At 44.7% G+C, this 25,029-nt stretch overlaps 1 protein-coding gene and 1 pseudogene across 4 annotated transcripts in view; one reads left to right on the top strand and one right to left on the bottom strand.

Moving 5' to 3' along the window:
• The window catches only part of Ankrd11 (ankyrin repeat domain containing 11), a 158,680-nt gene that overhangs the window by 107,979 nt on the left and 25,672 nt on the right, over window positions 1-25,029 (top strand). For 3 of the 4 annotated variants that reach the window (XM_051168669.1, XM_051168668.1, XM_051168671.1), the window contains 2 exons: window positions 11,671-11,815; window positions 23,830-23,968. In XM_051168669.1, coding sequence (XP_051024626.1) covers window positions 11,729-11,815; window positions 23,830-23,968 — 226 coding nt within the window. In that variant the 5' untranslated portion in view covers window positions 11,671-11,728. Of the gene's footprint in view, window positions 1-11,670; window positions 11,816-17,642; window positions 17,743-23,829; window positions 23,969-25,029 lie in introns of those variants that run through there. The other variant, XM_051168670.1, reaches the window with a different exon arrangement.
• Window positions 12,933-13,502, bottom strand: LOC127209104 (40S ribosomal protein S7-like; annotated as a pseudogene).

The following is a 25,029-nucleotide window of genomic DNA, read 5'->3' as shown; positions in this document are numbered from 1 at the left end:
TCCTTGTTTACACTTTGTCTTTTCACCCTTTACATCAAGTATTTCACAGAGTAATAACTTGAAATTTGAATCCAGCTTGTTAATTTTTTGTTTTTTTAAAAGGTGCATTTATTTATTTATTTATTTATTTATTTATTTATTTATTCATACATACATACATACATACAATATTCTACGCACATGTACTCCAGAAGAAGGCACCAGATCTCATTATAGATGATTATGAGCCACCATGTAGTTGCTGGGAATTGAACTCAGGACCTCTGGAAGAGCAGGCAGTGTGCTGAGCCATCTCTCCAGTCCTCACCTAGACTCAACTTTGTATACCAGGCCCACCTCGAACTCACAGAGATCCACTTGGCTCTGCCTCCCCAAGTGCTGGGATTACAGGCGGCACTACCATGTCCGGCTCATGATTTCGTCTACATTGGCAATTGTGTTGTCTTTAAATAGTGATAATTTTTTTAAAAAATGTTCTTCACGCATACTCTTCAGTATAGTATTAATGGTAGCAATGATCAAGACAGGGAACAGGGAGATGAAGGATGATGATAATGACATCTTTGCTCCTCACCAGCCATAGGAAGAAACCAGTCAGCTCTCACCGTTAAGCTGGTGTGTAGTTGTCCTTAAAAGTGTTCCACATTGTGTCTAGGATACTCTTATTGCTGTTTTGCTGAGGATTTTGTTATGAGCACTGAATTTCCTCAGGTGCTATTTCTATATTGATTGTTGCTGTTATGTGGCATTTATTCTATGGCCAAATGGATTATAGAGATGGGCAATACCAAGCTTCCCCTTCATATCCAGCTATTTTGTTATTGTAAGCAATCCTCCACATCCTCTCAACAGACTGCACTCCATGGTCCCTCCCTCCACAGAATTCCATAATGCTCAGAAAGTGTTTGGTTTCAAGATTCCCCTGCATACAACTTTCATTTCCTTGTTCCTGTGTTTATAGACGGGTGGTTGTGAGGTGAAGTCTCTTTAGAGCCTGTCCTTTTCCTTCCCAGCAGCAGGGTATTAGCATCTACTGCTTTGTTTCAGCTTGCTTGGGGTTTTGTTTTGCCCCCTCCCCTGCTGGTTTTCAGGTGCTCATTTCTCTACTGCTGAGCTTTGGAGGGTATCTGCTGACTCACGCCGGGGCCTGCTCTCCGTGCTTCCCTGCAGTTGCTATTTTTAGCCATTGCATCTCACCTTTAACACCTGTGCCTATATTTCTGTCTTTTCACATTTAGTCTCTTTCTGAATTTTTTCTGTTCTTTTTATTCCGAGTCCCCTTCATATTCTCTTTTCAGTACTGTTTCTTTCTGTTCTCATCAAGGGTGAAAGGTACCTGTTTTGTTCTACAATTACAGTGGCTTGTTGTATGTTTTGTTTAGGCTTGACTCACTCTACTGTCGTGGCAGTCGTGAACTGAGCTCATGTTGTTTCTATGTGATTGTGGTTCCCAGTGGAACCCAAGATAACCAGCCACAGTCACTTGAGGGGGGCAGGTCTGGCTTCCTGGAGTCGCGTCAGGATGCAGTATGTGCCGTCAGGGTGCAGTATGTGCCATCTTTCAGCATTCTGCATTCAGCTCTGTAAACAGCATGTTTACAGTGAAGTGTGATTAGCTTTTAAAACATGTTGGTTAATTAAGTGAAACAGAATTTCATAGAATGAGAACATTTTTTTTTCCTTAACACAAATACCTGTATAGCCTTCAAATAGAAATCTTTATGATACAGTCCCAGACTAACCCTCCAGCGTCATTTCATGTCAAGATTTCCCCCTTAAACACTGGAGTCTTCACGAAAGTTATGTAAATGCACTTTTTTTTTCAACTTCATTGGAAGATTAATTTCATGTTCCGTTTGCTGTTCAGTATTCTCTAATTTTGTGGCAGCATGCTATAGGTTTGGACCTTTTTTGTTTGCTTTTGTTTTTGTTTTTCAATACAGTAAGTATCTCACTGTGTAACTCGGGCTGTCTTGGAACTTACTATGTAGACCAGACTGGCCTTGATCTCGCAGAACCACCTGCCTTTGCCTCCCAGGCACTGAGATTAAAGGTGAGCACCACTATATCCAGCTCAGTTTGGACCTTTATGAACACTGAGTACTATCTCTTGGTGCATTTGCACTTGCATTTCCTTTTAATGTATTTTCAAATCATTAGCTTGTAAGTTAAACTTACTTAGTAGGAGTGACAGATCATTATATTGATTTATAATTTTGAATAGATGACTTTACCAATCAATACTCAGTATGCTTTAGTTTTCATTTGTATTTTCTTGTAAGTAAAGTTGAGACATTTTGTCTACCTCCTTTTCTCTTATAAAGAGTTAGTGTTGGCCCATGTTTATATGTGATTGTGTTATTTCACTGATTTGCAGGAACTTTTTTATATATTCTAGGTAAGAGCTTTTTTGTCAGTTACATGTATAGAAAATATTATGTCCCATTTGTTTTGGGCTTTTTGTGCAACATTTGAATTAAGCTTTATTAAATACTGGTCAGGTCCACACCCATGATCCCCAGAGTATAGCCTAGTTCCCATTTTTCATAGTGTGCTCTTTAATAGAAAGACAGTCAGGATTCAGTCCAGATTTTTCTTTTTTCTTTCTTTTCGTCCTTCTCCCTCCCCTTCCCCTCACCCCATTCCTCCTCCCTCTCTCCCCAGAGTGGACTGCTCGAGATAGGGGTTCTCTGTGTAACCTTGGCTGCCCTGGACTCACTCTGTAGACCAGGCTGGCGTTGCACTCAAAGATCCTCCTGCCTCTGCCTCTGCTTCCCCAGTGCTGGAACTAAAGGCGCGCGCCAACACGCCAGGCTGAACTGTCTACTCTCAAGCCAACTTGACACTGGTCCTGGACTCTGGCCCCTCCTCTCACTCACAGCTGTCTAGGGGCATCACACAAGCTGCTTTTGAATCCTTCATTGTCTTTTCTGCCAAACAGGAATAACGTTTAACAGTCTGGAAACAAAAGATGAACTTTGAATCTTTTTTGGTTTTCCAATCTTGACTTCCTTGGGCTTGGTGATGCGTATCTACAGTCCCAGTATTTGGGTGGTAGAGGCAGAAAGATGAGAAGTTCAGAATCCTCTTTGGCTACACAGAGTTTAAGGGAGGCCTAGGCTGCATGAGGTGAGACACTGTCTCAAAGCAAAGCAACAACAACAAACCCCACAAGATCTAGGCTTTCTTAGTAATATTAAACCAAGGAACCATTTCAGAATTCAGCCTACCTTCTAGACTTGTTTTATTTTATTTTTCATCCCCTTCCTGGGCTTTTATTTTTCTTGTTTGTTTGTTTGTTTGTTTGTTTGTTTGTTCGTTCGTTTGTTCATTCATTCCGGGTTTCTCTGTGTAGCCTTGGTTGTCCTGGACTCATTTTGTAGACCAGCCTTTTATTTTGTAGACTAGACTTTAATTTGGAAACTGGGTCTGTCTGTCTCTCTCCCTCTCTCCTGTAAGGAGACCTGGCTGTACTGGGTTGCACTGTGCACTACCCCTGTCCAGCTGAGTCAGGACTTTCTTATTTCATTTAGTGTGCATTCCTATACAGTAGTTAAAGACTTCAAATTGTGGGGGTTTGTTTTCAGATTTATTTATTACATGTTCTGGTTCTGCATATCAGAGCTGGAAGAAGGCATCAGATCTCATTACAGATGATTATGAGCCACCATGCAGTTGCTGAGAATTGAACTCAGGACCTCTGGAAGAGCAGCCAGTGCTCTTAACCTCTGCGCCATCTCTCCAGCCCCCAAAGGTTGTTTTTTTGACATTGTTCTCTCATAATGTGGTTGTACTCCTGATGTTACTGTTTGGCATAAATTGTATGTGAGACATGAGGTTCCATTTGCTTGTGGGTATTCAATTTGCCATTGTTACAGAGGGTCAAGGCCATCTCTCCTTAGCTACCCAAAGTCTTTCTTAGTCCTGTGTGAGCACCAGTATGGTCGCTGTACTTTTTCTATTCTGTCTTCCTTGTTTTGGTTAGTTCTGTGCCGTGGTCATACTGTTGATAATCACCACTCCAACCTTCTTCTTTTTTAAACAGTCATTTCTGTCATTTGAAAACCCCAAATTTAAGCTGTTTTTCCTCCCTCGCCGTCTGAAGGCTAGCACTACAAGTAAGTGCCGCCACGCTTAGAGGGCTTGTCTCTGTTGTTGTTTTTGTTGTTGTTTTTTCAAGACAGGTTTTCTCTGTGTAGCCTTACCTGTTCTGGACTTTGTATACCAGGCTGGCCTCCAACTCACAGCAATCCACCCACCTCTACCTCCAGATTGCTGAGATTAAAGGTGTGCACTACCACACCTGGGTTCTTGGAGGTTTTGTTTTGTTTTTAAACTATGTATGTATGGTTTCTTCCCAATTGAAACCACTTTTCTTTTTTACATTGCTTCGGGAGTCCTGGTTGGCATTCACTGATAGCCAGGCTTGGTTACAGGCTTCTTGGGGTTCAATACCTTTTCACAACTAGGCATTTGTAGATCCCAGAGAGCTTAATTTATCTGGGGCAAAATCTATTAAATTATTTAGTTACCTTGAAAATAATAAAATATTGCACTTGAATATTTCTAGCTCTTCATTAAAATTAATTACTTTTCAAAAATCAGTAATAAAATTGTAGTGGGAAAGTGACATTGTTTTCTGTATCTGTAGTTGGACGGACTAGCTGGTGTGTCTGTAGTTGTTTTGCTAGAAGTATATGAAGAAAGTTTGACTTATTACAGACTTGCATAAGCAGGAAAAAAACCTCACACGATTACCATTTCCTCTTTGTCAGTGGCTGGTATGAAGGCTTTAGCTTGTCATTTAATGTTGGCTCAACCTTCTCAGTCTGCTCCTGCCCAGTGTGTGAATTGTTAGCACGGTGAGATCAGTTATCTTGGGAGTTTTGGTTCACTGAATTGTACAGATTTCTTATTCTACAGTATTAAAAATAGCCACTTTGATACCATCCTTGATCTCAGCACCTTTAAGTTAGGAGAAGCCACCAGGCTTTGTAGAGGGTAAAGCAAGTTTCCCTGAGTTAAGGTTTACTTCTTCTTGAAAGCTCAGATTTTATTATTGGCAACAATTACAATCACTTCATTGAATAATTGGCTCATATTGAGAAAATGCCATTGACTCTTTGTGACTGTGATTTCATACCTGTAGGTTTAACCAACCAGAGGTAGGGAGGAAAAAATTATAAAAGTAAAACGGGTCCCTTACTGAACACATACAAGCCTTTTCTCTCATAAACAGTACAATATAACAACTCCGCACCACATTCATGTTGTTAGGAACCGTTGTTACCCAAAGATGACTTAAGCTGACAGGAAGAGTGTGATGAGGGACTTTAGCATGATGGAGTTGGTATCTTCAAGGACCTAGGAATCAATCATCATAGTCACTGAGGAATGGCTGTGACTGCTTGGTGCCCCTTTCTTACTTATTTTAAGGAAAACTTGGGTTTCATGAAACTGTGGGATTTCAGCTCAACAGTTACAGATGCTTTTCCTGATACCTAGAACACTGTGGTGCACACCAGAGGTTCTTCATGCATGTCTCCAGATGTCAAAGAGTATTTAAAGATATGGACCATAATTAGATTGGCCTGTGGCCATGTGTGTGAGGTATTTTCTTATTGCTAATTGATGTAGGAAGGGCCCAGCATGATGGGGACAACAATTCCTGTCTCTAGGCAGGAAGTCCTGGCCTGAATCAGAAAGCTAGCTAAGCTGAAGCTATGTCCAAGCCAGAAAGCTGTCTTCCTCTATGCCAGTGGTTCTCAACCTGTGGGTCTCAACTCCTTTGGGAAACTTCCATCTCCAAAAATATTAACATTACAATTCATAATAGTAGCAAAATTAGAGTTATGAAGTAGTGACAAAAATAAATGTATGGTCTGAGGTTACTACAACATAAGGAACTATATTAGAAGGTCACAGTAGTAGGAAGGTTGAGAACCCCTCGTCTATCTATTACTGCTTCAGGCTCCTGCCTGAGTTTCTGTTCTGACTTCCCTTGGCAACCCTGTTTTTCTCTTACGTTGCTTTTGGTACTAGTACTCAGCACAGCAACAGAGAAGCAGAGTGTAAAAGCCCTACCTCCATCTCAGTGTCACTCTCCGTTACATTGTCAGTGCCATGAAATGCACAGTGCCTATAGCATCTTAGCTATATCATGAAAACACGTTAGCCTCACACAGCCTGAGAAACAGTCTCTTGTCAGACTGCAAGAATCATTGGCACAAGCAGCAGAAGTTGTGATGAACTCACAAAGGACCAGCTAGGCTGTGCAGTGGACTTCATCACAGCTGAGGCCAAGGTAGCCTGACAGAAGGCCATAGGGCTGGGATGGAGCTCAGTATTCTTCAGTGCATGCAAGAGACCTTCAGTTCCATCCTCTAACAAGAACTCAAATGAATGACAGCTGCATCTCAGTAAAACGGAATATCTCTGAAAGCTTTATTTTTTAGATACAACAAAATACTTTTATAAATTTTTTTAGGCTATAAAAATTTTAAATTTTGTGTGTATGTGTGCGTGCTTAGCACCTGCAGAAGTCAGAAAGAGGGTTTGGATCCCTTGGAACAAGAATTACAGATGGTTGTGAACCACCACATGAGTGCTAAGAATTTAACCCAGGCCCTCTGCAAGAGCAACAAGTGCTCTTAACTGTTCAACTAACTCTCCAGCCCAACACCTCAAAATAATACAACCCTTTGATTATTTAAGTAACTTATAAAACTTACTCTTAGGCCTCATGCACACAGAGGGGCTGGATCTGACTTGGGGGTATAATCTGGAGACCTGTATAAGTAGAACTTGATGTCATTTCTCAGAAAAGATGGGGACAAGGTGCGTGCCATAGTTTTTACGTCCGTGAAAGTGTGTTTATCCTCACTGATGCTGTGCCTAACTTTAGCATCTCAGTCTGGACCCCCTCTTCCCCACCCCACCCCAACCCTGTAACAGTAGCTTATTGACTTTTCCCGTGTCTGTTGAGAATTCCCCTGTGATTGGGTCTCCCTGGACAGAGAACCCGGCTCCTGCTCCCTGCAAGTGTTCTGGCCGTGGGCAGGTGAGATATTGGCTCATTCCTCCACAGCCCCCATCCCTGTTCAGATTTGTCCTTGGAGGTTAGCTTTCCAATGCTGAGATTTTTTTTTCCTCTCATTTGTTCATTTATTTTTGTTGTTGTTTGTTTCTTTAGCTACTTTGTCTGTGTAGCCCAGACTCTTCCTGGAAGACAGCTCTTTAGACCAAGCTGGCCTTGAATTCAAAAGCGATCCTCCTGCCTCTGCCTCCCCAGTGCTGGGATTAAAGGTGTAAGCCACCACTGCCAGGCTCCCTTGTGAACTTTTAGCCTTGCACTGACTTTCTAGACTGTATCGGCACTTGAAGTTATTTCTGATTCTTGGGTTGTTGTTTGAATGGTTCTCCTCCTTGGCTTCCGACGCATGAGCAGATTCACTCTAGAGTTTGAAGCCCTGAGTTCTCTGTACTTTGCCCTGGCCTTTTGGCCATGTTTGTGTGTCTTTCTCTTAACAGCTCTGCTCTTTTACATGGCTGCAGCTTCTACGCTCTGGATGGCTAATAGACCTTCCTTGGCTTGTGCTGTATATGAAGACAGTACAAGGCACTGGACTTAAGCTGTCCACCCATGAGACCAGTTACATCTGGACTTGCTTTCTAGACTGCATCAGTGAGCCAGAGTTTTCTCCCATCTTGTGACCATGGGGTTCTTACTTGCCAGAACTTCCACAGGCTGTGGCTTTTCCCACTTTATCACAGACCACTAGTTTGTGGGGTGTCTTCTTTTCCTTTCTGTCAGAAAGCTACCTGCAATTTTGTTATTTCTGTTACTGTTTTGTGGGAAAGGAACTCTGGGGATGGTAGCGGGTTAATGACAGTCCTTAGTCTGCAGCATAATCTTTGAAGCCAGGGGCCTTTTTGTCTTTCACAGGACAGAATGAAAGAATGCCCTGTGCTGTGCTGTATTTTGTCAGAGCTAAGATCATTGATAGGGGCATTGTTCTCTTCTCTCATGTCATTTCTCTGAGCCCTGTGCGCTGAAGCATACAGGCCAGTCACACAGTGCTTGCCTAGCTTTGCTAAGTTCACATTTGTTCTATAGAACCTCAAAGTGAGTGCTGGGCCTGTTGGCACATACCTTTCATCCCATCACTTAAGAGGCAGATGCAGGCAGATTTCCATGAGCCTGTTTTACATAGTGAATTCTAAGCTGGCCAAGGCTACTTAGTGACATCATGTTTTAAAACAAAACAACAAAATAAAACCCCATCTACCAAGAAATTTAGCTGGCTTCAGTCTCACAGTGATCTGCCTGCTTCTGTTTCCCAAGTGTTGGGATTAAGGGTGTGTACTACCAAGCCTGGCCTGAGACATCTCACTTTTATATCAGAAAATGCAAAATGGGAAAAAAATTACAGCTCTATGTGGGAAAAGAGATGCCATGTTTGGCTTGAGCTACTGAAGAGATATGAATGGGAGGGAGCACCCTACTCCTGCTGGTTGGGAGGGTTCAGGCAGTGGATGGCCAGCCTGCTTTGTCCCTTCAAAGAATTGTTTTTTGTTGTTTGAGACAAGGTTTTTATATGTGTTAGTTATTACCAAATTGGCATAAATTAGTCACCTGGGAAGAAGGACCCTTAATTGAGGAATTGAATTTCCTCTGTCAGATTGGCTTATAGGAATGTCTGTGGGTGCATTTTCTTGATAATGCTTAATGTGGAAGGGCTTGGTCCACTGTGGGCAGGGCCGCCCCAGGCCAGGCAGTCTTGGGTTATACAGGAAAGCTGGCTGAGCAAGCAAGCGGTGGAAGAGGCTACTTCTTCCTCCATGGTTTCTGCTCTTGAGTTCTTGCCTTAGCAAAACAAGTGCCTTTCCTCCCCAGGCTACTTTTGTGGAGTGTTTATCACAGCAACAGAACACAAGCTCCAATGGTCTCTTCAGCCCAGACTCATTGCTGCGAAGTCCAATACTACACCCCCTCAGACAAGGGGTTCTTCCCCTGCCTCAGACTCCAAAGTGTTGATATTCCTGGCAAGTGCCTAATGCCTGCGTGACTTTAATTGATGCTCTTAGGCCAGTTAAATGTTGGGAAACTACTGTGAGAGTTTTTATCAGCTATTACAGAAAAGATAAGATCTTGAGAAGATGGTGTAAAAGGTCTGTAGGTGGGTGTAGATGTGTGTGTGTGCACTCCTGGAGATGAGCAGGACAGGACAGGATATTCTATCGCTGCTTTATTGCCTTTAGACAGGTCTTTCACTGAACTGTGAGCTCGACAGCTTTGAGTAGGCTTTGCAGGCAGAGATCTCTCAGGATATGCCTGTCTCACCTCCATCCCCTCCAATCAGGGCTGGTTACACAGGCGCTGGGGATTCTAACTCAGGTCCTCATGCTTGTAGAGCAAGTGCTTGTACCCACTGAGCATCTTTCCAGCTCCAAAGGTCGTGAGATTTAGAAACAGTCCTTCCTACAAGGATAGATCAAAAGCATGACTTCAATAAGACAGGAAGCGCTAGGGTGAGGCTGCTCTCCGTAGGCCCACATGAGTCAATCAGAAAGTGCTTTGACTAGCAAACATGGCACTGAGTGCCTTTCTAAGGGAAGATGGTCCAAAACAATGTATGTGGCTTGGCTGGCTGACAAAGGTTTTTATTTTGAGCTGTTGTGTTACTGTTGTTTGTGAAACACTTAAACTTTCAGGTGCTAGTTAAACTTTTGTTTTCAAAACAGGATTTCTCTCTGTTAGCATTGGCTGTCCTTTGTAGACCAAGCTGACCTCATACTCTCAGCGATCAACCTGCCGCTGCCTCCCAAGTGGTAGGATTAATGGTGTGCGCCACTACGCCTGGCTGCTAGTTAAACTTTAAAACATTGCAGTTAAAATTTTTTATTTTGCATGGGTGCAGTGGTGCACACCTATAATCTCAGCACTCTGGGAGGCAAAGGCAGGTGGATCGCTGAGAGTTTGAGGCCAGTTAGGTCTACAAAACAAGTCCAGGACAGCCAAGGCTACACAGAAAAAACCCTGCCTCAGAAACAACAATTAAAACAAAACACACACACACTTTTTTTTTTAATTGACACAAGGTCTCATTAAGTTGTCCAGACTGAGCCAGGCGGTGGTGGCACACGCTTTTAATCCCAGCACTTGGGAGGCAGAGGCAGGTGGATCGCTGTGAGTTCCAGGACAGCCAAGGCTACACAGAAAAACATGGTCTCAAACCCCCACCCCCCCCCCCCCCCCCCAAAAAAAAGAAAGAAAGAAAAAGGAAAAAAAAAGGTTATCCAGACTGACCTTGAACGCACTCAAGTAGCCCAAGCAGGCCTTGAACTTACGATCTTTCTGCCTCAGTTTCCAAATAGCTATGTACATGAAATGTAGAGATACACTGGCTATGAAGGCTAGTGAGCAGTTGTTCCTTTTTCCTGTTTTCCTGTCAGAATAACTAAAACCCCTAGTAGGGTGGAAAGCATGCTGTGAGAGTGTTTCCACAGGAAGAAAACAGAATGAGTCTTGAGAGGGAAAGTATATTCCACTTTAGGCAGTCAAAAGACCCAACATGGGAGGAAGACAGGACAGTCAAGATCAGCCAGTTTGAGTGATCCTGAAGATGGTCTCTAGCTGTCTGGTGACTGTCCTGGGTGGTTAGGGCAGGGGTCTGCTGGCTTGTGCACCCTGGGTGGTTAGGGCAGGGGTCTTGCTGGCGCGTGCATAGGGGTTGGGTGAGGTGGTAGTTGGCTTGCTTAAGCTCGTGGCTATCTCTAAAATCTGGTCTGTGGCCAGCAAGCCTTTTTAGGATGCCATGTTACAGAAAATAAAACATGTGATTAATGCAGCATGTGTCTTAGGGTATTTTCAGAAACATAGAGGCCAGAACCTTGAACACAGATGAAGGATCTGGCTCCTTGGACATGGAGTCCGACCTTGGAACTGCCTGTATGTCCTCTAGGGACCCCTTCATAATTATCCTGTGCTTTATTAGGGAATTATAGACTTAACCAGTATACTTAGTGTTTTATTTACAGTAGATTGTTTCTCCTCCTACCTTCTACATAGGGACGTGAAGAGAGAGTTTTGAAGTTGATTAGTGCATGTTGGAAGCTGAGCTGGGGAGAGAAAGAGATGGTCTGTTGGAATTAAAGGGCTAGGGCACTCACTGCTCTGAGTATTCTCCCAACTTTGCTTGTGGGGAAGGGTACGGTAGCAGTATGCAGAGCAAGAGCAGAGTCCCTAGATCCACTCAGTCTTGTCCCGTTGTGGGTTAAAGGTATCTCTGTAATGTCTTGTCATATGTATATGTTATGTCTATGTTAAAGGGGTCCAGGGATCAGGTGCTGACTTGTAGCTGCTTCCCAGAATAGACTTTCAGGATCCTAGCAGTTCATTCCTTTCTCCTGTCATGAGCTCCTGATCTACTTTGCTGCCCATCATCCAGCATAGCCAGTGTTTCTGCTGATGACGATCTTGGGAGCTGAGCTATCTCTTGAAGTAGCCCTCCCTAGCTCAGCTCTGTACCCGGAGTGAGGCTACTGGCTAGTCAGGTTAACACAACTTACATCCTGGTTGGTTGGTCTATGTGGTGCCCCTATCAAACATCCGTGTTTTATGCTTTGGTCAATGGCTTTTAACCTTCTGTATCCTTTCTTTTTAAACAGACAGTTGATGACGAAGCAATAGCAGCATAAATGAAGATCAAGTAAGGGGAGGAGAACGATGCCCAAGGGTGGGTGTTCTAAAACACCACAGCAAGAAGACTTTTCTCTGAGCAACGACATGGTGGAGAAACAAACTGGGAAAAAGGTAACACTTGCCTTGCCTTACCCCTCCCCTTTCCTCTCCTGGATCATTAAGACCCAGGATAAGGGCTAAAAACAGTACTCACACCATGTGCTCACGGGGCCAGTGTCATTCAGCATCTGGGTGCTGCTTGCTTCCAGACGAGACCTGATGGAGCCTGAGGTCAAAGGTCTTGCTTCTCTCAGAAATGATTAGAGCGCTTTAGAGCTAGGCCTGTGTGCTAGGCTAGGCTCCCAGTCTCACTGGGGGAGGTGGAAATAACTTTCCACTGGGTGTTACAGTGTAGCTGTTTTAGAATGAAGTTACTGGTATCAGACAGCAGTGGAGCTCCACAAGCCCATGATAGTACCAAACATGTAGCAGCTCTGTACCATGCTAATTGAGGAAGCAGCAGAAGGCAAAGATCCTGCCAGTATAAAGCAGCATTGTGATTATACCGCAATGTATACAGCTCTTTGGTTAGCTGCTGTGCTAAGCATGGCAGGGGATACAAGCAGATGTCCTGGAAGCCGGGGCCAGGGAGATGCAGGCTGGATGGGTGCTTCACTGGCAGTCAGCACTGTTCTTGCTGCAATGGAGTGGCTTTCGGCGGCTGCCAAAGCAGTTCCGCAGGCTGGTGAGTGGTGGAAGCTGGCGGAGGTCAGCAGCCCTGGGTCGTCTGGAAGCTCTGTGTGTTTGGTGCCATTCTTCAGGATCTTTTCCTTCCCCAAAATAAATGATGACTTCCAGACGGTGGTGGAGTGAGAGAGCGTGAATCAGGGCTTTATAAGCCTAGGGCAATGGGGAGGGGCTTGAGGGTGAATGTGTCTGATTTGCTGGACTAGAAGTGTTGTTACAAAGAATGAAAATCCCAAACGTTTGATTTTACCAAAAAGACTGAGGAGCCAAATGCTGGGTTTATAACCTGCTAGCTCAGAGAGACAGAGAAAGCAACCAGGTGACCTTCCTACTCAGCTCACCTTTAGAGGAAAACACCCAAAATGCTCACTACTCAGCTTACAGCCCAGGAGGAAAAGCCAAAGATCTGCTTGCTCAAAGTTCAAAAAGCCCCTTCTTATCCACACTGTCTTTTTGTTTTGTTTTGTTTAACTATGAACGACACTTTATTCAGTCATTTTCATTACAACTGAAACTCTGGGAATTCAAAGCTAACATCCTTGCCTGTGAGCGTCTTACAGACACCAGAAAAGGTTTCCACCTTGTGCTCCGCGTTGCTCTGCTGTGCTGTGTCTAATGAACTTTTATGAGCCGCCTGCCATCCAGTTTCACACGGATCCTCTTGCCCACAGTCTCACTTGGGAAGACCAAGTCCTCAGGAATGCCATTGTGCACTGCTGTCAGGGTGCGGCTTCTGGGGCGCTTCTGCTTATTTTTCGTGCGGCTTTTCCAAGTTGGCTTGAGCAGAATCCTCCTCTGAGCAACGAAAACCACGTGTTTCCCACTGAACTTTTTCTCCAATTCACGAACTAGCCGGACTTGGATTTTCTGAAAAGATTTCAGCTGAGGAAACTGGTACAAAAATTATGATAGCTTTCCGACCACCATCAACTGCAGTGTCCTTGGCCGCAATGATGCTGAGTTCCCGGAGCTGCGCCTTGAGACCTGAGCTCATCTCCAGCTCGAGCAGCGCCTGCCAGACCCAGACGTCCACTCATCCGGCCTTCACAGTCTTGGCGCTCGAGCTGAACATGCCTTCATCCGCCTTAGAGAGAGGCCCAGCTATCGCGTGAACCTACAGTCTTAAATACCCTCCAACTCAAAGTCCCTCCTACTCTTTAATCCTTGTCAGCTGGTTTCTTGCTCCACCTCTTGACCTAGAGTTAATTTTATTAAATCCTGTGTACAGAAAGCTCTTGGATTAAAACTGCGTGCCAGTGCTGGCTGAACCACACTATAATCACCTGTTTGCAATAAACAGAAAGTTGATGAATTAAAGATAAAGATGTGATAAAGATGTGTGTTAGGGCTGAACCACCCCATACAAAAAAAAAAAAAAAAAAAAAAAAAAAAACCAAAACCCAGGGTTTTGCAGTTCACAATCTTGGGGTTTACAATAGGATCAAATATCCTGCAACATAAGGGTGCCCAGATACTTAACCCTCATGCAGTGGTACAGTGCCTCATTTACATGCAGTAGCACGGGGTCCTATCACAAGAAGGAGAACACAGTGCTTAGCTATCCCATGGGTGAGGGAAGAACTTCTAGGTGCAATTAAAGGTCATTTGCTGAAGGGTAGCATCTCCTTAGCACAGGTATTCTCAGGTACTTGATGAACATGTTTTATCAGGAGAGAATTAGGTCTGTAGTCTTCCCTAAGGGCTTTGTGATGCTCCTTACAAGATCTGGGGTTCCCCAGGCCAGGCTGAGAGGGAACCCCTCTGAGAAAGGGAGTCAGTTGTAATACACCAAGCTCAGTTGGCTATCTGGATACACCAGACTTCGACTTTTCCAGCAGTGTTCCACAGGCCAGCTCATTATTATGACCTCAGCTGCCTATGTGGGGCCTTGATCTCTAGTTCCCGTGTGAGTGGGTATATACGGAGCTGTTCGCTCACTGAAGAGGCACTGCTTCCATTTGTCATAGTCAAGCCCTCGGCAGCTTGTATGTAGAAGTTGCCCATCTGTGTCCTCAGAACCCTAAGATACCTTGTCATGCTTTGTTAACTGTGTCTCAAGTTATGCTGGCTATAAACTCTGCTGAGGCATTTGCCTTCTAATTTTGTTAATTCAAGTGGTGGCATACTCCTTTAATCCCAGCATTTAGGAGGCAGAGGCAGGCGAATCTCTTAAGAGTTCCAGCCTGGTCTACAGAGTGAATTTCAGTACAGCCAGAGCTACACAGAGAAACCCTGTCTCTAAAACACGCGCGCGCAAGCAAAAAACCCAGCAACTAGGAAAATATAATGTAACTCTCAATTGCTGTACTTAAGCAGTGTGCTGTTGACTCCAGATTCTAGGGTGCATACTTCTTGGCCTCAAGGAAAGAGTCTAAGAGCAAGAAGTTAGAATTTTGACATCAGGCTAAGGCTTTGCCATATAGATATATATTGTATGTGTTTAGTTGCTTGTTTGTATTTGCATGACCATTCCCAAACCCGTGTGTCCTGGGACTGGGTTTCTTCTCTTTAGTCCAACAGCATCTGAGCCAGTGGAAATGAAGTCCTGACACAACACCAGGATTCAACTCAAGTTCTCAAATTCACCTTCATGTATTTCCTGGTTGCTCCTCCTGAACCTCTTGGTCCTTGTTTCTAGCCCATGTCTGTGAGAGGGTCCCAGCTCAGCTTTGCCTTCCGGCTGTCAGTCCCCTTTCCTTTTTTATTCTTGCTGGACTGTGATAATATTCTTCATGTGACTAACACTAGTGAGCCAGATAATCTTTCATTCAATTTTGTTTGAACCATGGGCATATTTAAGTAGAAAAAATAGATGTGCCTCAGGGACCCTTGAATATCTGTGTAGTATGAACCCATTTTGGAGACAGCTTTACACCAAACAGATGCAAAGGCATGGTTTTCAGGTGTATGCATAGACCTTTGATGGTTGTGGAGACTGGACAAGGGAGAAGGTTTCACTGTCCTCTCCTAGCCTGCCTCTTTTTTTTTTTTTTTTTTTTTTTTTTAAGGACTTCTCATTAAGCTGGCCTCAGAAACAGCACATACAGGTCAGAGTGTGTGGACATTCAAATCAGAGTAATGCCCTACTTCCACAGGCTGCATTTAAGGGACACTGGCCATCTTCCTGCTTAATGCTGGCTCCTGCCTTGGCTTACTCTTCATTTCATTTAGGGGTATCTTGGACCTCAGAACTAGCTTACATCACCAGGGACACAACAGCTCAACTATGTGATGGTGTGAAACACCCTACACTTAACTACCCAAACCTGTCACATCCCACATCTCTCCGCTTTCCTGTTTCCATCACTGCCTCTAGAGGCTTCAGTTTAGATGTTCTCTGACTTTGTCTGCCTGCTGCTTTTGTCCGGTAAAGAATTCTCCAGGGAGCTCCAACTGCCTTCTAGAGAATACAGAGTGAGTGAGTGAGTGAGTGAGTGAGTGTGTGTGTGTGTGTGTGTGTGTGTGTGTGTGTGTGTGTGTGTGTGTGTGTTTTGCTTGGCTGTCTGCAGAAGCTTCTCATGCCCACACAAGTGTTGTAAGTAGGAATTACAGAAGTCACCTTCAAAGTGTGTGTATAAGAGACCAGGACACCAATGTTAGGCTTGGAATTTGTGCAGAAGTGAGGAGATCTAAGGTGTAGGTGGGAAAAGCAAAGATTAGACTTCTGGGCCCTGCAGTTGAGTGGCTACACAGACAAAGATGAACAAGCTCTTCCCAGAATAATTAGTTCTTTGGATGTGAGTCTCAGAAGTTGTCTTGAAAGAAGGGGTGCCTTTCAGGTGTACGGCACATGGCTTGACATGAAGGCCGAAGGGGTAAGAAGGTCTAGTCAGGGCCGCAGGAGAAAGGCTGTGCTCCAAAGAGGAGTAGACTTCAGGGATCCATGATGAAATTGGGCTACATCAGCCTTCCAGGAACACCAAAATGTTTCAGGTTGTGTTGGGTGGTTGTTAATAAGTTGAGCTGAGCTGAGTTGGGTGAGTCCTGAGACTACAGGACCTGCACTGTGTATTGGCTGTGAGAGGTGTACATGGGTTAGCTTTCAGCTTTTGTGTCTGGTTCCCCAACCCAACCCACCACTGCTGCCCCCAACAAGGTAGCCCTGTCTTATTTTGGTTTTGTTTGATTGTTTGCTTGCTTAAACCACACAGCAAAAAGCCAGGCCTCTTCTGGATGTTGACAGTCACTGAAATTACTGTGTGCTGCTGCGGGCAGTACTCAGCAGTAGTGGGTCTTTCCTAGCTTCTCTGTTCACCTGGGGCAGAATCTAGAAAGAGCAGTCCAAGGTAGCGTACTCGGTGTCTGATCTTCAGGTACTACAGAGGATCCTAGGTGGCAAATTTTTGAAGCATGAAGGAGGCCCTGCTGGTGACAAGATGCTTGACTGACTTCAGCTGCTAGCCCGCGCGCTCACTTCTTCCCATACAGTTGCATGTTATCAAAAGAACCTATTTTTAATTTTTTTTTCTCTCAACTGAATCATACACTAAGTGGAATATCTGTGATAGGAAAGAACATCTGGTTCTGTCACAAGTCTTGCTACAGACTCGTTAGTGACACAAGCTTGCATGTGGGGAGAGGGTGTACATGGATTAGGCTTCAGTAGTGCCAGAGGGTAGTTCTTTGAAGCACTGTTTGATTTGAATGGGGTAGGGGTGGACATCTTAGCTGGAACATTTCTGGACCATCCAAACTGATCTTTCTGGAGAGCTAAATGGCCGCCGTGTTACCTCACATCCCAAGTCGGGACCGTTCTCATTCTCCTGTGACAGATGGTAATCTGTCTCAGCATAAGCCTCTCAGAGGAGAGAATGCAGCCTCTTCTGGGATTCTCAAAGGGAATTCTAGAGCAGACTTGGTGAACAGAAGGACACTCTGAGGGTGAGCCTGCCTTTGTACAATCAGACTTCTCAAGGATAGTACATCCTTCATTTGCTACCTGTATGTATGTACCATGTATCCCATAAGATCTAGTGGTTCTTTCAATGTCATAGTATCCTTGTGGAACCCAAGTGTTAACTCCATGACAAACAGAAACTCACACCTTGCATGGATCTGGCTGTTCTCTGAGACTGAAGCCTACCTTCAGAGGCAGCTGTGCTAGTGCCACCAAAGGGGCAACAGGGCTGTGGTTATGCTGTTGGGTCCTGTGGTTTTTGCAGGTGTGTCTTGAGGTCTGTATATAAATGTAGTCTCCTCTCTTGACAAACAGGAGGTACAGGAGGCTATGCCCAAGAGCAGGGTAACAGAAAGATGGAAATGGAGCCTGTTTGACTGACCCCCATCCTTCCCTGGGTATCAGCTCATCTCAGGTACCACATAGGATGTCATGGTAGCAGTGGCAGAGGGGGCAGGTGGACTTGTAGACCATGAGCTCTTTCTCTTGAGCCCTCTGTCTGCTCCTTTTGCTAAAGCAGAGAAGAAAATAATCCTGGCTATGCTTGGATTCTTTTCCAAAGCCATTCCTGGGGCTGGCCAATGCAGGCAGGGGCAGCAAACCACTGAAAACTTGAGTGCCTCTCCAGCATGCCGCCCCTGCCCAATTCAAATTGTGCAGTGCTTGAAGGTCCCTACCCTCTGGCACTACTGCTCATTAGCATTCCTAACCCCACAGGCATCTCTGAGGAAGCTACCCTTCTTGTCCACTCACCACTCCTCCAACTTGACACACATGCCACGGCTATAGGAAGGCTGAGCGTTCTTGAGCATAGTAGGTCTTCACTCAGAAGTCGTCTGGTTGGCCTCCATTCCCTATATTCCACTGCCTGGTGTTAATGCTGTAAAGCAAACCCTCCTACTTAGAAAGTGGCTCCTGGTGGGTTGAGTCCTATAACTCCACTGTGCCCTCACACTGGGTGTCTAATCATTCTAGTTTTCTTTTTTGGTTTTTTGGGTTTCTCTGTGTAGCCTTAGCTGTCCTGGACTCACTTTGTAGAACAGGCTAACCTTGAACTTACAGCGATACACTTGCCTCTGCCTCCCAAGTGCTGGAATTATTGGCGTGCACCACCACAACCCAGCTTCATTCCAGTTTTAACTATTCAGTAAATTTTTAAAATTAGTTTATTATTTTTTAATTGTGTGTGTACGCTTTGTATATATTTGTGTTCGTGCATGTGCACAAGTGCATGTGGAGGCCAGAAAGACACTGTCATGTGTCTTTCTCTACTGCTTTCCATGTTATTCTGATCGATTGGTTGATTGGGGGAGGGGCCGACACACATTCTTACTCAAGCATGTGGAGGTCATGGATTGTTTGGGGAAGGTGCCCACACACACATTCCTCCTCAAGAGTCTCTTATTCTACCTGGAGCTCAGCAGTTTGTCAGCATCTAGAATCCGTCTCAGTCTCCAGTGTGGAGGTTACAAATGCACACCACTCCTGCCTTCTGTATGGGAGCTGGAGGTCTAGCTTACGTCTCCATGCTTGTTCATGGAGCCTGTGTTTAGGTAGACTAAGCCATTTCCCCACCCCTGAGTCATGCGTTGGCCCAAAATTCCCGATTTTCCTAAAATTATAGTCACATGCAAAGTCACAGAACTTTTTCTTGTGCTCTTTCCTAAGTTATAGCATCAGTTGATATAGCAAAAACATTTTACAATTTACTCAGCAAAAAAGGAGAGAATTCCCTCTGTGTCCTCCTTGTGTAACGACAGCGGCCAAGCACTGCATAAGGCGGGAAACAAAGCAGGACGACACTGAGGGTCTCCACTGCTGGCACTGCTGTGCTGCAGGCTGTAGCTAGCACAGAAGCAAGATGAAAGCAGCAAAAGATGTCAGAGACTGGAAAAGAGAGAACACACTTCCTTTATTCCAAAGGTATCTGCAGAGAAATGCCTAACAACTGCACAAAAGCTACAGGAATTAATGATTTGGGCAAGGTGTCACAATGCTAATCCATTATATAAAAATTACTTCTAAATATAATTAATTTTACAAATAAGCTGGGAGCAGTGGCACACACTTGTAATCCCAGCAAAAGCAAATGGATCTCTGTGAGTTCGAGGCCAGCCTGGTGTGCAAAGTGGGTCCAAGACAGCCAAGGCTGCACAGGGGTTTGGGGGGCAGTGTGCTAAATTATATTTACAGTGTTGTGTGACCATATGTTTGTAATCCCACCTCTCGGGAGGTGCTGGTAAGAGAGTCAAGGCCTCAGAGAAACTGAACACACACACACACACACACACGCACACATTCTCTTCCTCTCCCTCTCCCTCTCCCTCTCAGAAGGAAGGAGCGCGGCAAACACACAAATATAAAATAAATCTTGCCAGACACGGTGGCCCATACTTTCAATCTTGACATTCAAGAGGCAGAGGTGGATAAATTTCTATGTTTGAAATCAACATAGCTGATCTACATAGCAAGCAGACTAGCCAGGGCTACATAATAAGGTCTTGCCATAGAAAGAAAGGAATGGGGACAAGAAAGGAAATCATTTTTAAAGGGGTAGAGCTAATAAAATTGTCTTATAGTGAATTATTTGGAGAATTTGTTGAAAGATGTGCTGCAGTGATGCATGTAGCCTGATGTTACTGAGATACTAGGAAGACCTAAATAATTGCATCCATCAGAAATTTCATTGTTTTTTAAGTGTATCCTTTCCCACTTGGAATATAAATTCAACATAATACCACTGAAGTCCTTGCAGGTCTTTTGAAAGAATTGGTAGTGATTCTTGAGTTCACGTGGAGGCTCAAACCTGTTGTAACCAAAGTTGCTTTGAAAATTGGAGGACTTAAGCTCTCTGATTTTAATATTTACTATAAATATACAGTAACAACATAATGTATGACATCTGGATACACTGAGTGGATCAGACTGAATATTCACTGAAGGTGCCAGAGTGGTTTGCGTTTGAGAGGGTGAGCTTTTCTCTAAGAGTATGTAGAATCATTTGGTTCACAAGTTTGGCTTAGTGGTGTCCAATATGGTTTCGCCTTTACTAGATTTATTGCCTGTGAATCACCATTTATTCCAAAGGCTGCCCACCACTGAGACAGTGACTGTGTTTTGAAGTTGCAACTTTTCTGTGCTTTCTGTAATGAAAATCATGGAATTAATTAAGGCAAGCTTTTCTCTGTACCATCTGTGTACAGCTTAACGTATGGGTGAATGGGGTCAGAGCTACCTCAGGTACCATATTGTTGACACCTTGACCATTTTTATGACATATTAGGGTCTGATGAGAGATGTTGATCAAGCTTGGCTTAATTTAATGTTCAAGGCGTTCTGTAACATTTACAGTTGGTCTCAGTACAATTATCATTTGACTTGGAGAGAACACTCAGAGAGGTTGGACCATGCTGTCTTTGCCCAGATGCAGAACAAAACTTTGAGTCTACATTCACTTTCAAGAACTTTTTCTTTTCTTTTTCTTTCTTTCTTTCTTTTTTTTTTTTTTTTTTTTTTTTTGAGGAGAGGTGTGTGTGTTTCAAGGCAGGGTTTCTCTGTGTCCCGGCTGTAGACCAGGCTGGCCTCAAACTCAGAGGTCCACCTGCCTCTGCCTCACAAGTGCTGGGGTTAAAGGCGTGTGCCACCACAGCCTGGCTCAAGAACCTCTTTTTATTTGTATGTTGTTTGTTTGTTTTGTGTGCAGTATTCTGCTTGCAGGCTAGAAGAGGGCACCAGATCTCATTACAGATGGTTGTGAGCCACCATGTGGTTGCTGGGAATTGAACTCATGACCTCTGGAAGAGCAGTCAGTGCTTTTAACCTCTGAGCCACCTCTCCAGCCCAAGAACCTCATTTTACAGCATCCATCCAACTCTGTGTTGAACTCTGAATGTGCTCTAGATAAAGTAGTGCCAGGTGTGTTAGCATGGAGACCCCACCCCCACCCTGTTTGTGTGTTTTTAAGGTTTTGTTTGTGTGTTTTTTGTTGTTAATTGCTTGAGTTTTGTTTCATTTGCATTGAGGCAGTAATGGGCGAGGCTCATACTTTCAGAGGGTTTAGTCTATAGTCTTTTGCCCCATCTCTTTTGGCATGGATGATGCAGAGAGGACATCATGGCAAGAAGGTATAATTGGTGGGAAGAAATGGAGAGGGACAGACAAGGCACTCACCGGTGGGTTGTCGTGATGCACACTCATCTGTCACTAGCACAGACCGCCGGGGCTGAGCCTTTGCACACAGTTTATCCCAGCTGTAACACTGTACTGTGCTCTCCTGCTAGTGTTAGGTGGACATGGACAGTAGATCCTTGGTTCTTAGTGACCTGGAGGCATAACCTTTGGAACAGATAGCTGTACAGTAACTAGTCACCTAGGCAAGGAACTGGGAGTTTTTATATTTGTTTTTAAAATATAGAACGTTTTAGTGATACAAATATAGCTTCTGTTTAACATATATTCTTAAATTTTTATTCTATGTTCACTGGTATGAAGGGGTCAGAATCCTGGAACTGAAGTTACAGACAGCTGTGAGCTGCCATGTGGGTGCTGGGAACTGAACCCGGGTCCTCTGGAAGAGCAGACAGTGTTCTTAATCATTGAGCACTCCAACCTCTATATTTTAATTTTTAAATTAGATTTGTTCATTGCATTTTGAGTGTTTTGCTTGCATGTATTTCTGTGTGATGTGCGTGCTTAGTCAGAAAGGGGCATCAGGTCCTTGGAATTTGAGTTATAGGTATTGCTAACCACCATGGGGTTGCTGGGAGTCACACCTCAGCCCTCTGCAAGAGGAACTTGTACTGAGGCATCTTTCCAGCCCCTCGCCGTGTTCCTAGACTGTCCATGAGCTTCAGCAGCTATGCGCTGCTGCCCTCTGGGACCCTTTGCCTGGCTCTGTAAATAACAGGACCACCTGGAAGGGCACTCAGGGCCAGAGCTTCCCTCTGTGATGCGTGCTAGAAAAGCCATACTTTGTCCAGTCCAAGGTATTATTGGGATTAATAATAAACCTTACTTATAGCCCCCCTCAGGTCAGCCCAGTGCTAAGAGTTCTTCCTGGGTCTGAGGTATAGCAGTCATAGCACTAACTGTTGCTCTGCCAGAGGTTTTTGTTGTTTTGTGTCTGTCCCTGTCCCCATTCCCCCCCCCCCCCCCCCCCAACAACAACAACAACAAAAAACAGGGTTTGTCTGTGTAGCCCTGGCTGTCCTGGACTTGCTTTGTAGACCAGGCTTGAACTCACAGTGATCTACCTCCCCAAGTGCCAGGATTAAAGGTGTGTGCCACCATGCCTGGCGTCAGAGTTTCTCTCTGTAGTATGGCTAGCAGCTCCTGAAACAACTGCGTCTGTCGAAGAGAAGGGATCTCTGTGCACCTGGAGTTTGATATCTAGCTGTTCTTCCTCTTTCCCCTGCCTCCATGGCTCCATGTTGTGTATAAATATCTTGTGATCTGTGCCTCAAATAGAGTTCCTCTTGTGTGGAACAGTTTCTTTAAGAAACTGTATCCTAGGAGTGCATATACAGTGTCTAGTCCCGTCTCTGGAAGGGTACATTTTATCTAAACCATACTGATGTTTTTGAGACAAACATATTCCAGACTTGATCATACTAACCAGTTGATGGCATGTACATGTCTGGGGTGGGGCAGGGAATTGTATAGATTATGGGCTTTTATTTATTTTATTCTATATACAGTGCTCTGCCTGCTTGTACACCTGCATTCCACAAGAGGGCACCAGATCACATTATAGATGGCTGTGAGCCACCATGTGGTTGCTGGGAATTAAACTCAGGACCTCTGGAAGAGCAGTCAGTGCTCTTAACCTCTGAGCCACCTCTCCAGCCCCTTGCATAGTGGCTATGGTTAAGTGGTAAGCAGCCTTGAATTTCTCTTACCTACAGACATGGCACCTCACAATGTCTCAGGCCTGGGATGAGGAAGATGGTACAAGCAGGGGGCATCCTATCACCCAGGAGTATCCTATAGGCTCATGTTCTGGAGCAGAGTAGCAACGCTGCAATTCAGCCGATTGCATGGGTGGGCATGGGAAGGGGATTTGTGGTTGTTGGCCCTTTCAAAGGCCTATGGCATCATTTTCTTCTATTCGAGAGTTTTGCTGGTGAGTTTGAATCCACATTGTAGGGAGAGGAGACTTCATTGGTCCTCATGGACAATACCTCCCACAGGGCAATACCTCCCACAGGGCAGTAGGATGGGGCAGAAAGCATCCTTTGCCTTCTTTGTGTACATAGCAACTACTTACTAAGAGCCCTTCAGCCAAGGGATGAGTGGCCCTTGAGCTCTAGGCCAAAGCACAATCAACTCTTTTAGTCCTTGGGACCTGCATAGCCTGCCTGTCTCTGCATATGTGACCTGGAATGGGAGGGACTGTTAATTTCCACAGTGAATGGTTTGCTTCCTTTGGTACATGAAGTCATGGCTGATTTGAAGATTTAATACTGGAAATAATAATACCTGAAAGCATCACTTTCTTTTGTAGGATAAAGATAAAGTTTCTCTAACCAAGACTCCAAAGCTGGACCGCAGTGATGGAGGAAAGGAGGTGAGAGAACGCGCCACCAAGCGGAAGCTGCCCTTCACCGTGGGGGCCAATGGAGAGCAGAAAGACTCGGACACAGGTACCAGACTGGGGCCACTCTTCCCGTCCCCTTACCCCTCCTGGTTTAACACTATATTCATGAAGCATCTTGCTGTGCAGCCCAGGCCAAAACCAGTGAGGGCAATGCTAGTCCTTCCGGTGATGGCTCCTCCAAGTTGAGCTCATGTCATTAACAACAAAGCCTCATCCTAAGACATCAGACTTGCAAGGCTCCACGTGCCCCAGAAGTTCATACAGAGCAAAGATGGTTTCCTACAGGCCTACGAGGGCACATGGATTAAGTTTTATTGTTTGTAGCAGAACCCTGAAAGCGAGGTAGCTGACAGTTTCCTGAGAATGGATAGACCTCTTGAGTGCAGAGCAGGAGTGTACATAGAAGTTGGGGTTGGCAACCCTCAGATTCCCAACCTGATTTGTCTTGAGCTCGTCTTTGCTGCTAGCTTGCATATCCTCCTGCATTTGATGATCCTTGTACCAGACAAGACTCCACTCTACTACTCATCTGTGTTTTCTCCCCTCCCTCTCTCCCTTCCTTCAAAGGCCCATGGGACAGTAGAACTCAAAAATGACAGAGGCCTGGGGTGAACCATCTGAGAGCATTGGGCTTCTTATTTGATGTCTCAGACTCCAGGAATGTAGCACTGAGGCAATGTCGTGGGCATGAGGCTACCCCCTAGGCACAGTACACACTGGAACGTGTCCATAAGATGGTGGTGATGATGACTAGCTAAGTGGCTTTTGCGTAAGTGCTTTGCCTAAGATTTAAGGAAGTGCTTTGGGTCGATAGACATGACCCTGTAGTTTCTTGGTTTGTTTTGGGTGTGGGAGGTTTGTGGAGACACTTATATGTTACTCACTATCACAGATGCTTCCAAGTGAAAGCAGAAATAAGTTGACAGGCTTTCCTGGAGAGGCTGGATGGTGGGGTAGATGGGGACAACACAGTTCCCTGGAGCTCCTAAGGATGAACCCAGAGAAAGCTAGATCAAACCTGAATATCTGTGCGTGTGTGTGCACACATGTATCTCTTGATTTGATTGTTCAGAAAGTTTGGTATTCCCAGTTGTCTGTTGATGTTTT

Source organism: Acomys russatus, chromosome 26 (genome assembly GCF_903995435.1).
Source record: "Acomys russatus chromosome 26, mAcoRus1.1, whole genome shotgun sequence".
Classification (NCBI taxonomy): Eukaryota; Metazoa; Chordata; class Mammalia; order Rodentia; family Muridae; genus Acomys; species Acomys russatus.
Note: the sequence above shows the minus strand (reverse complement) of the source record. Positions and strands in the feature narration are given on the sequence as shown.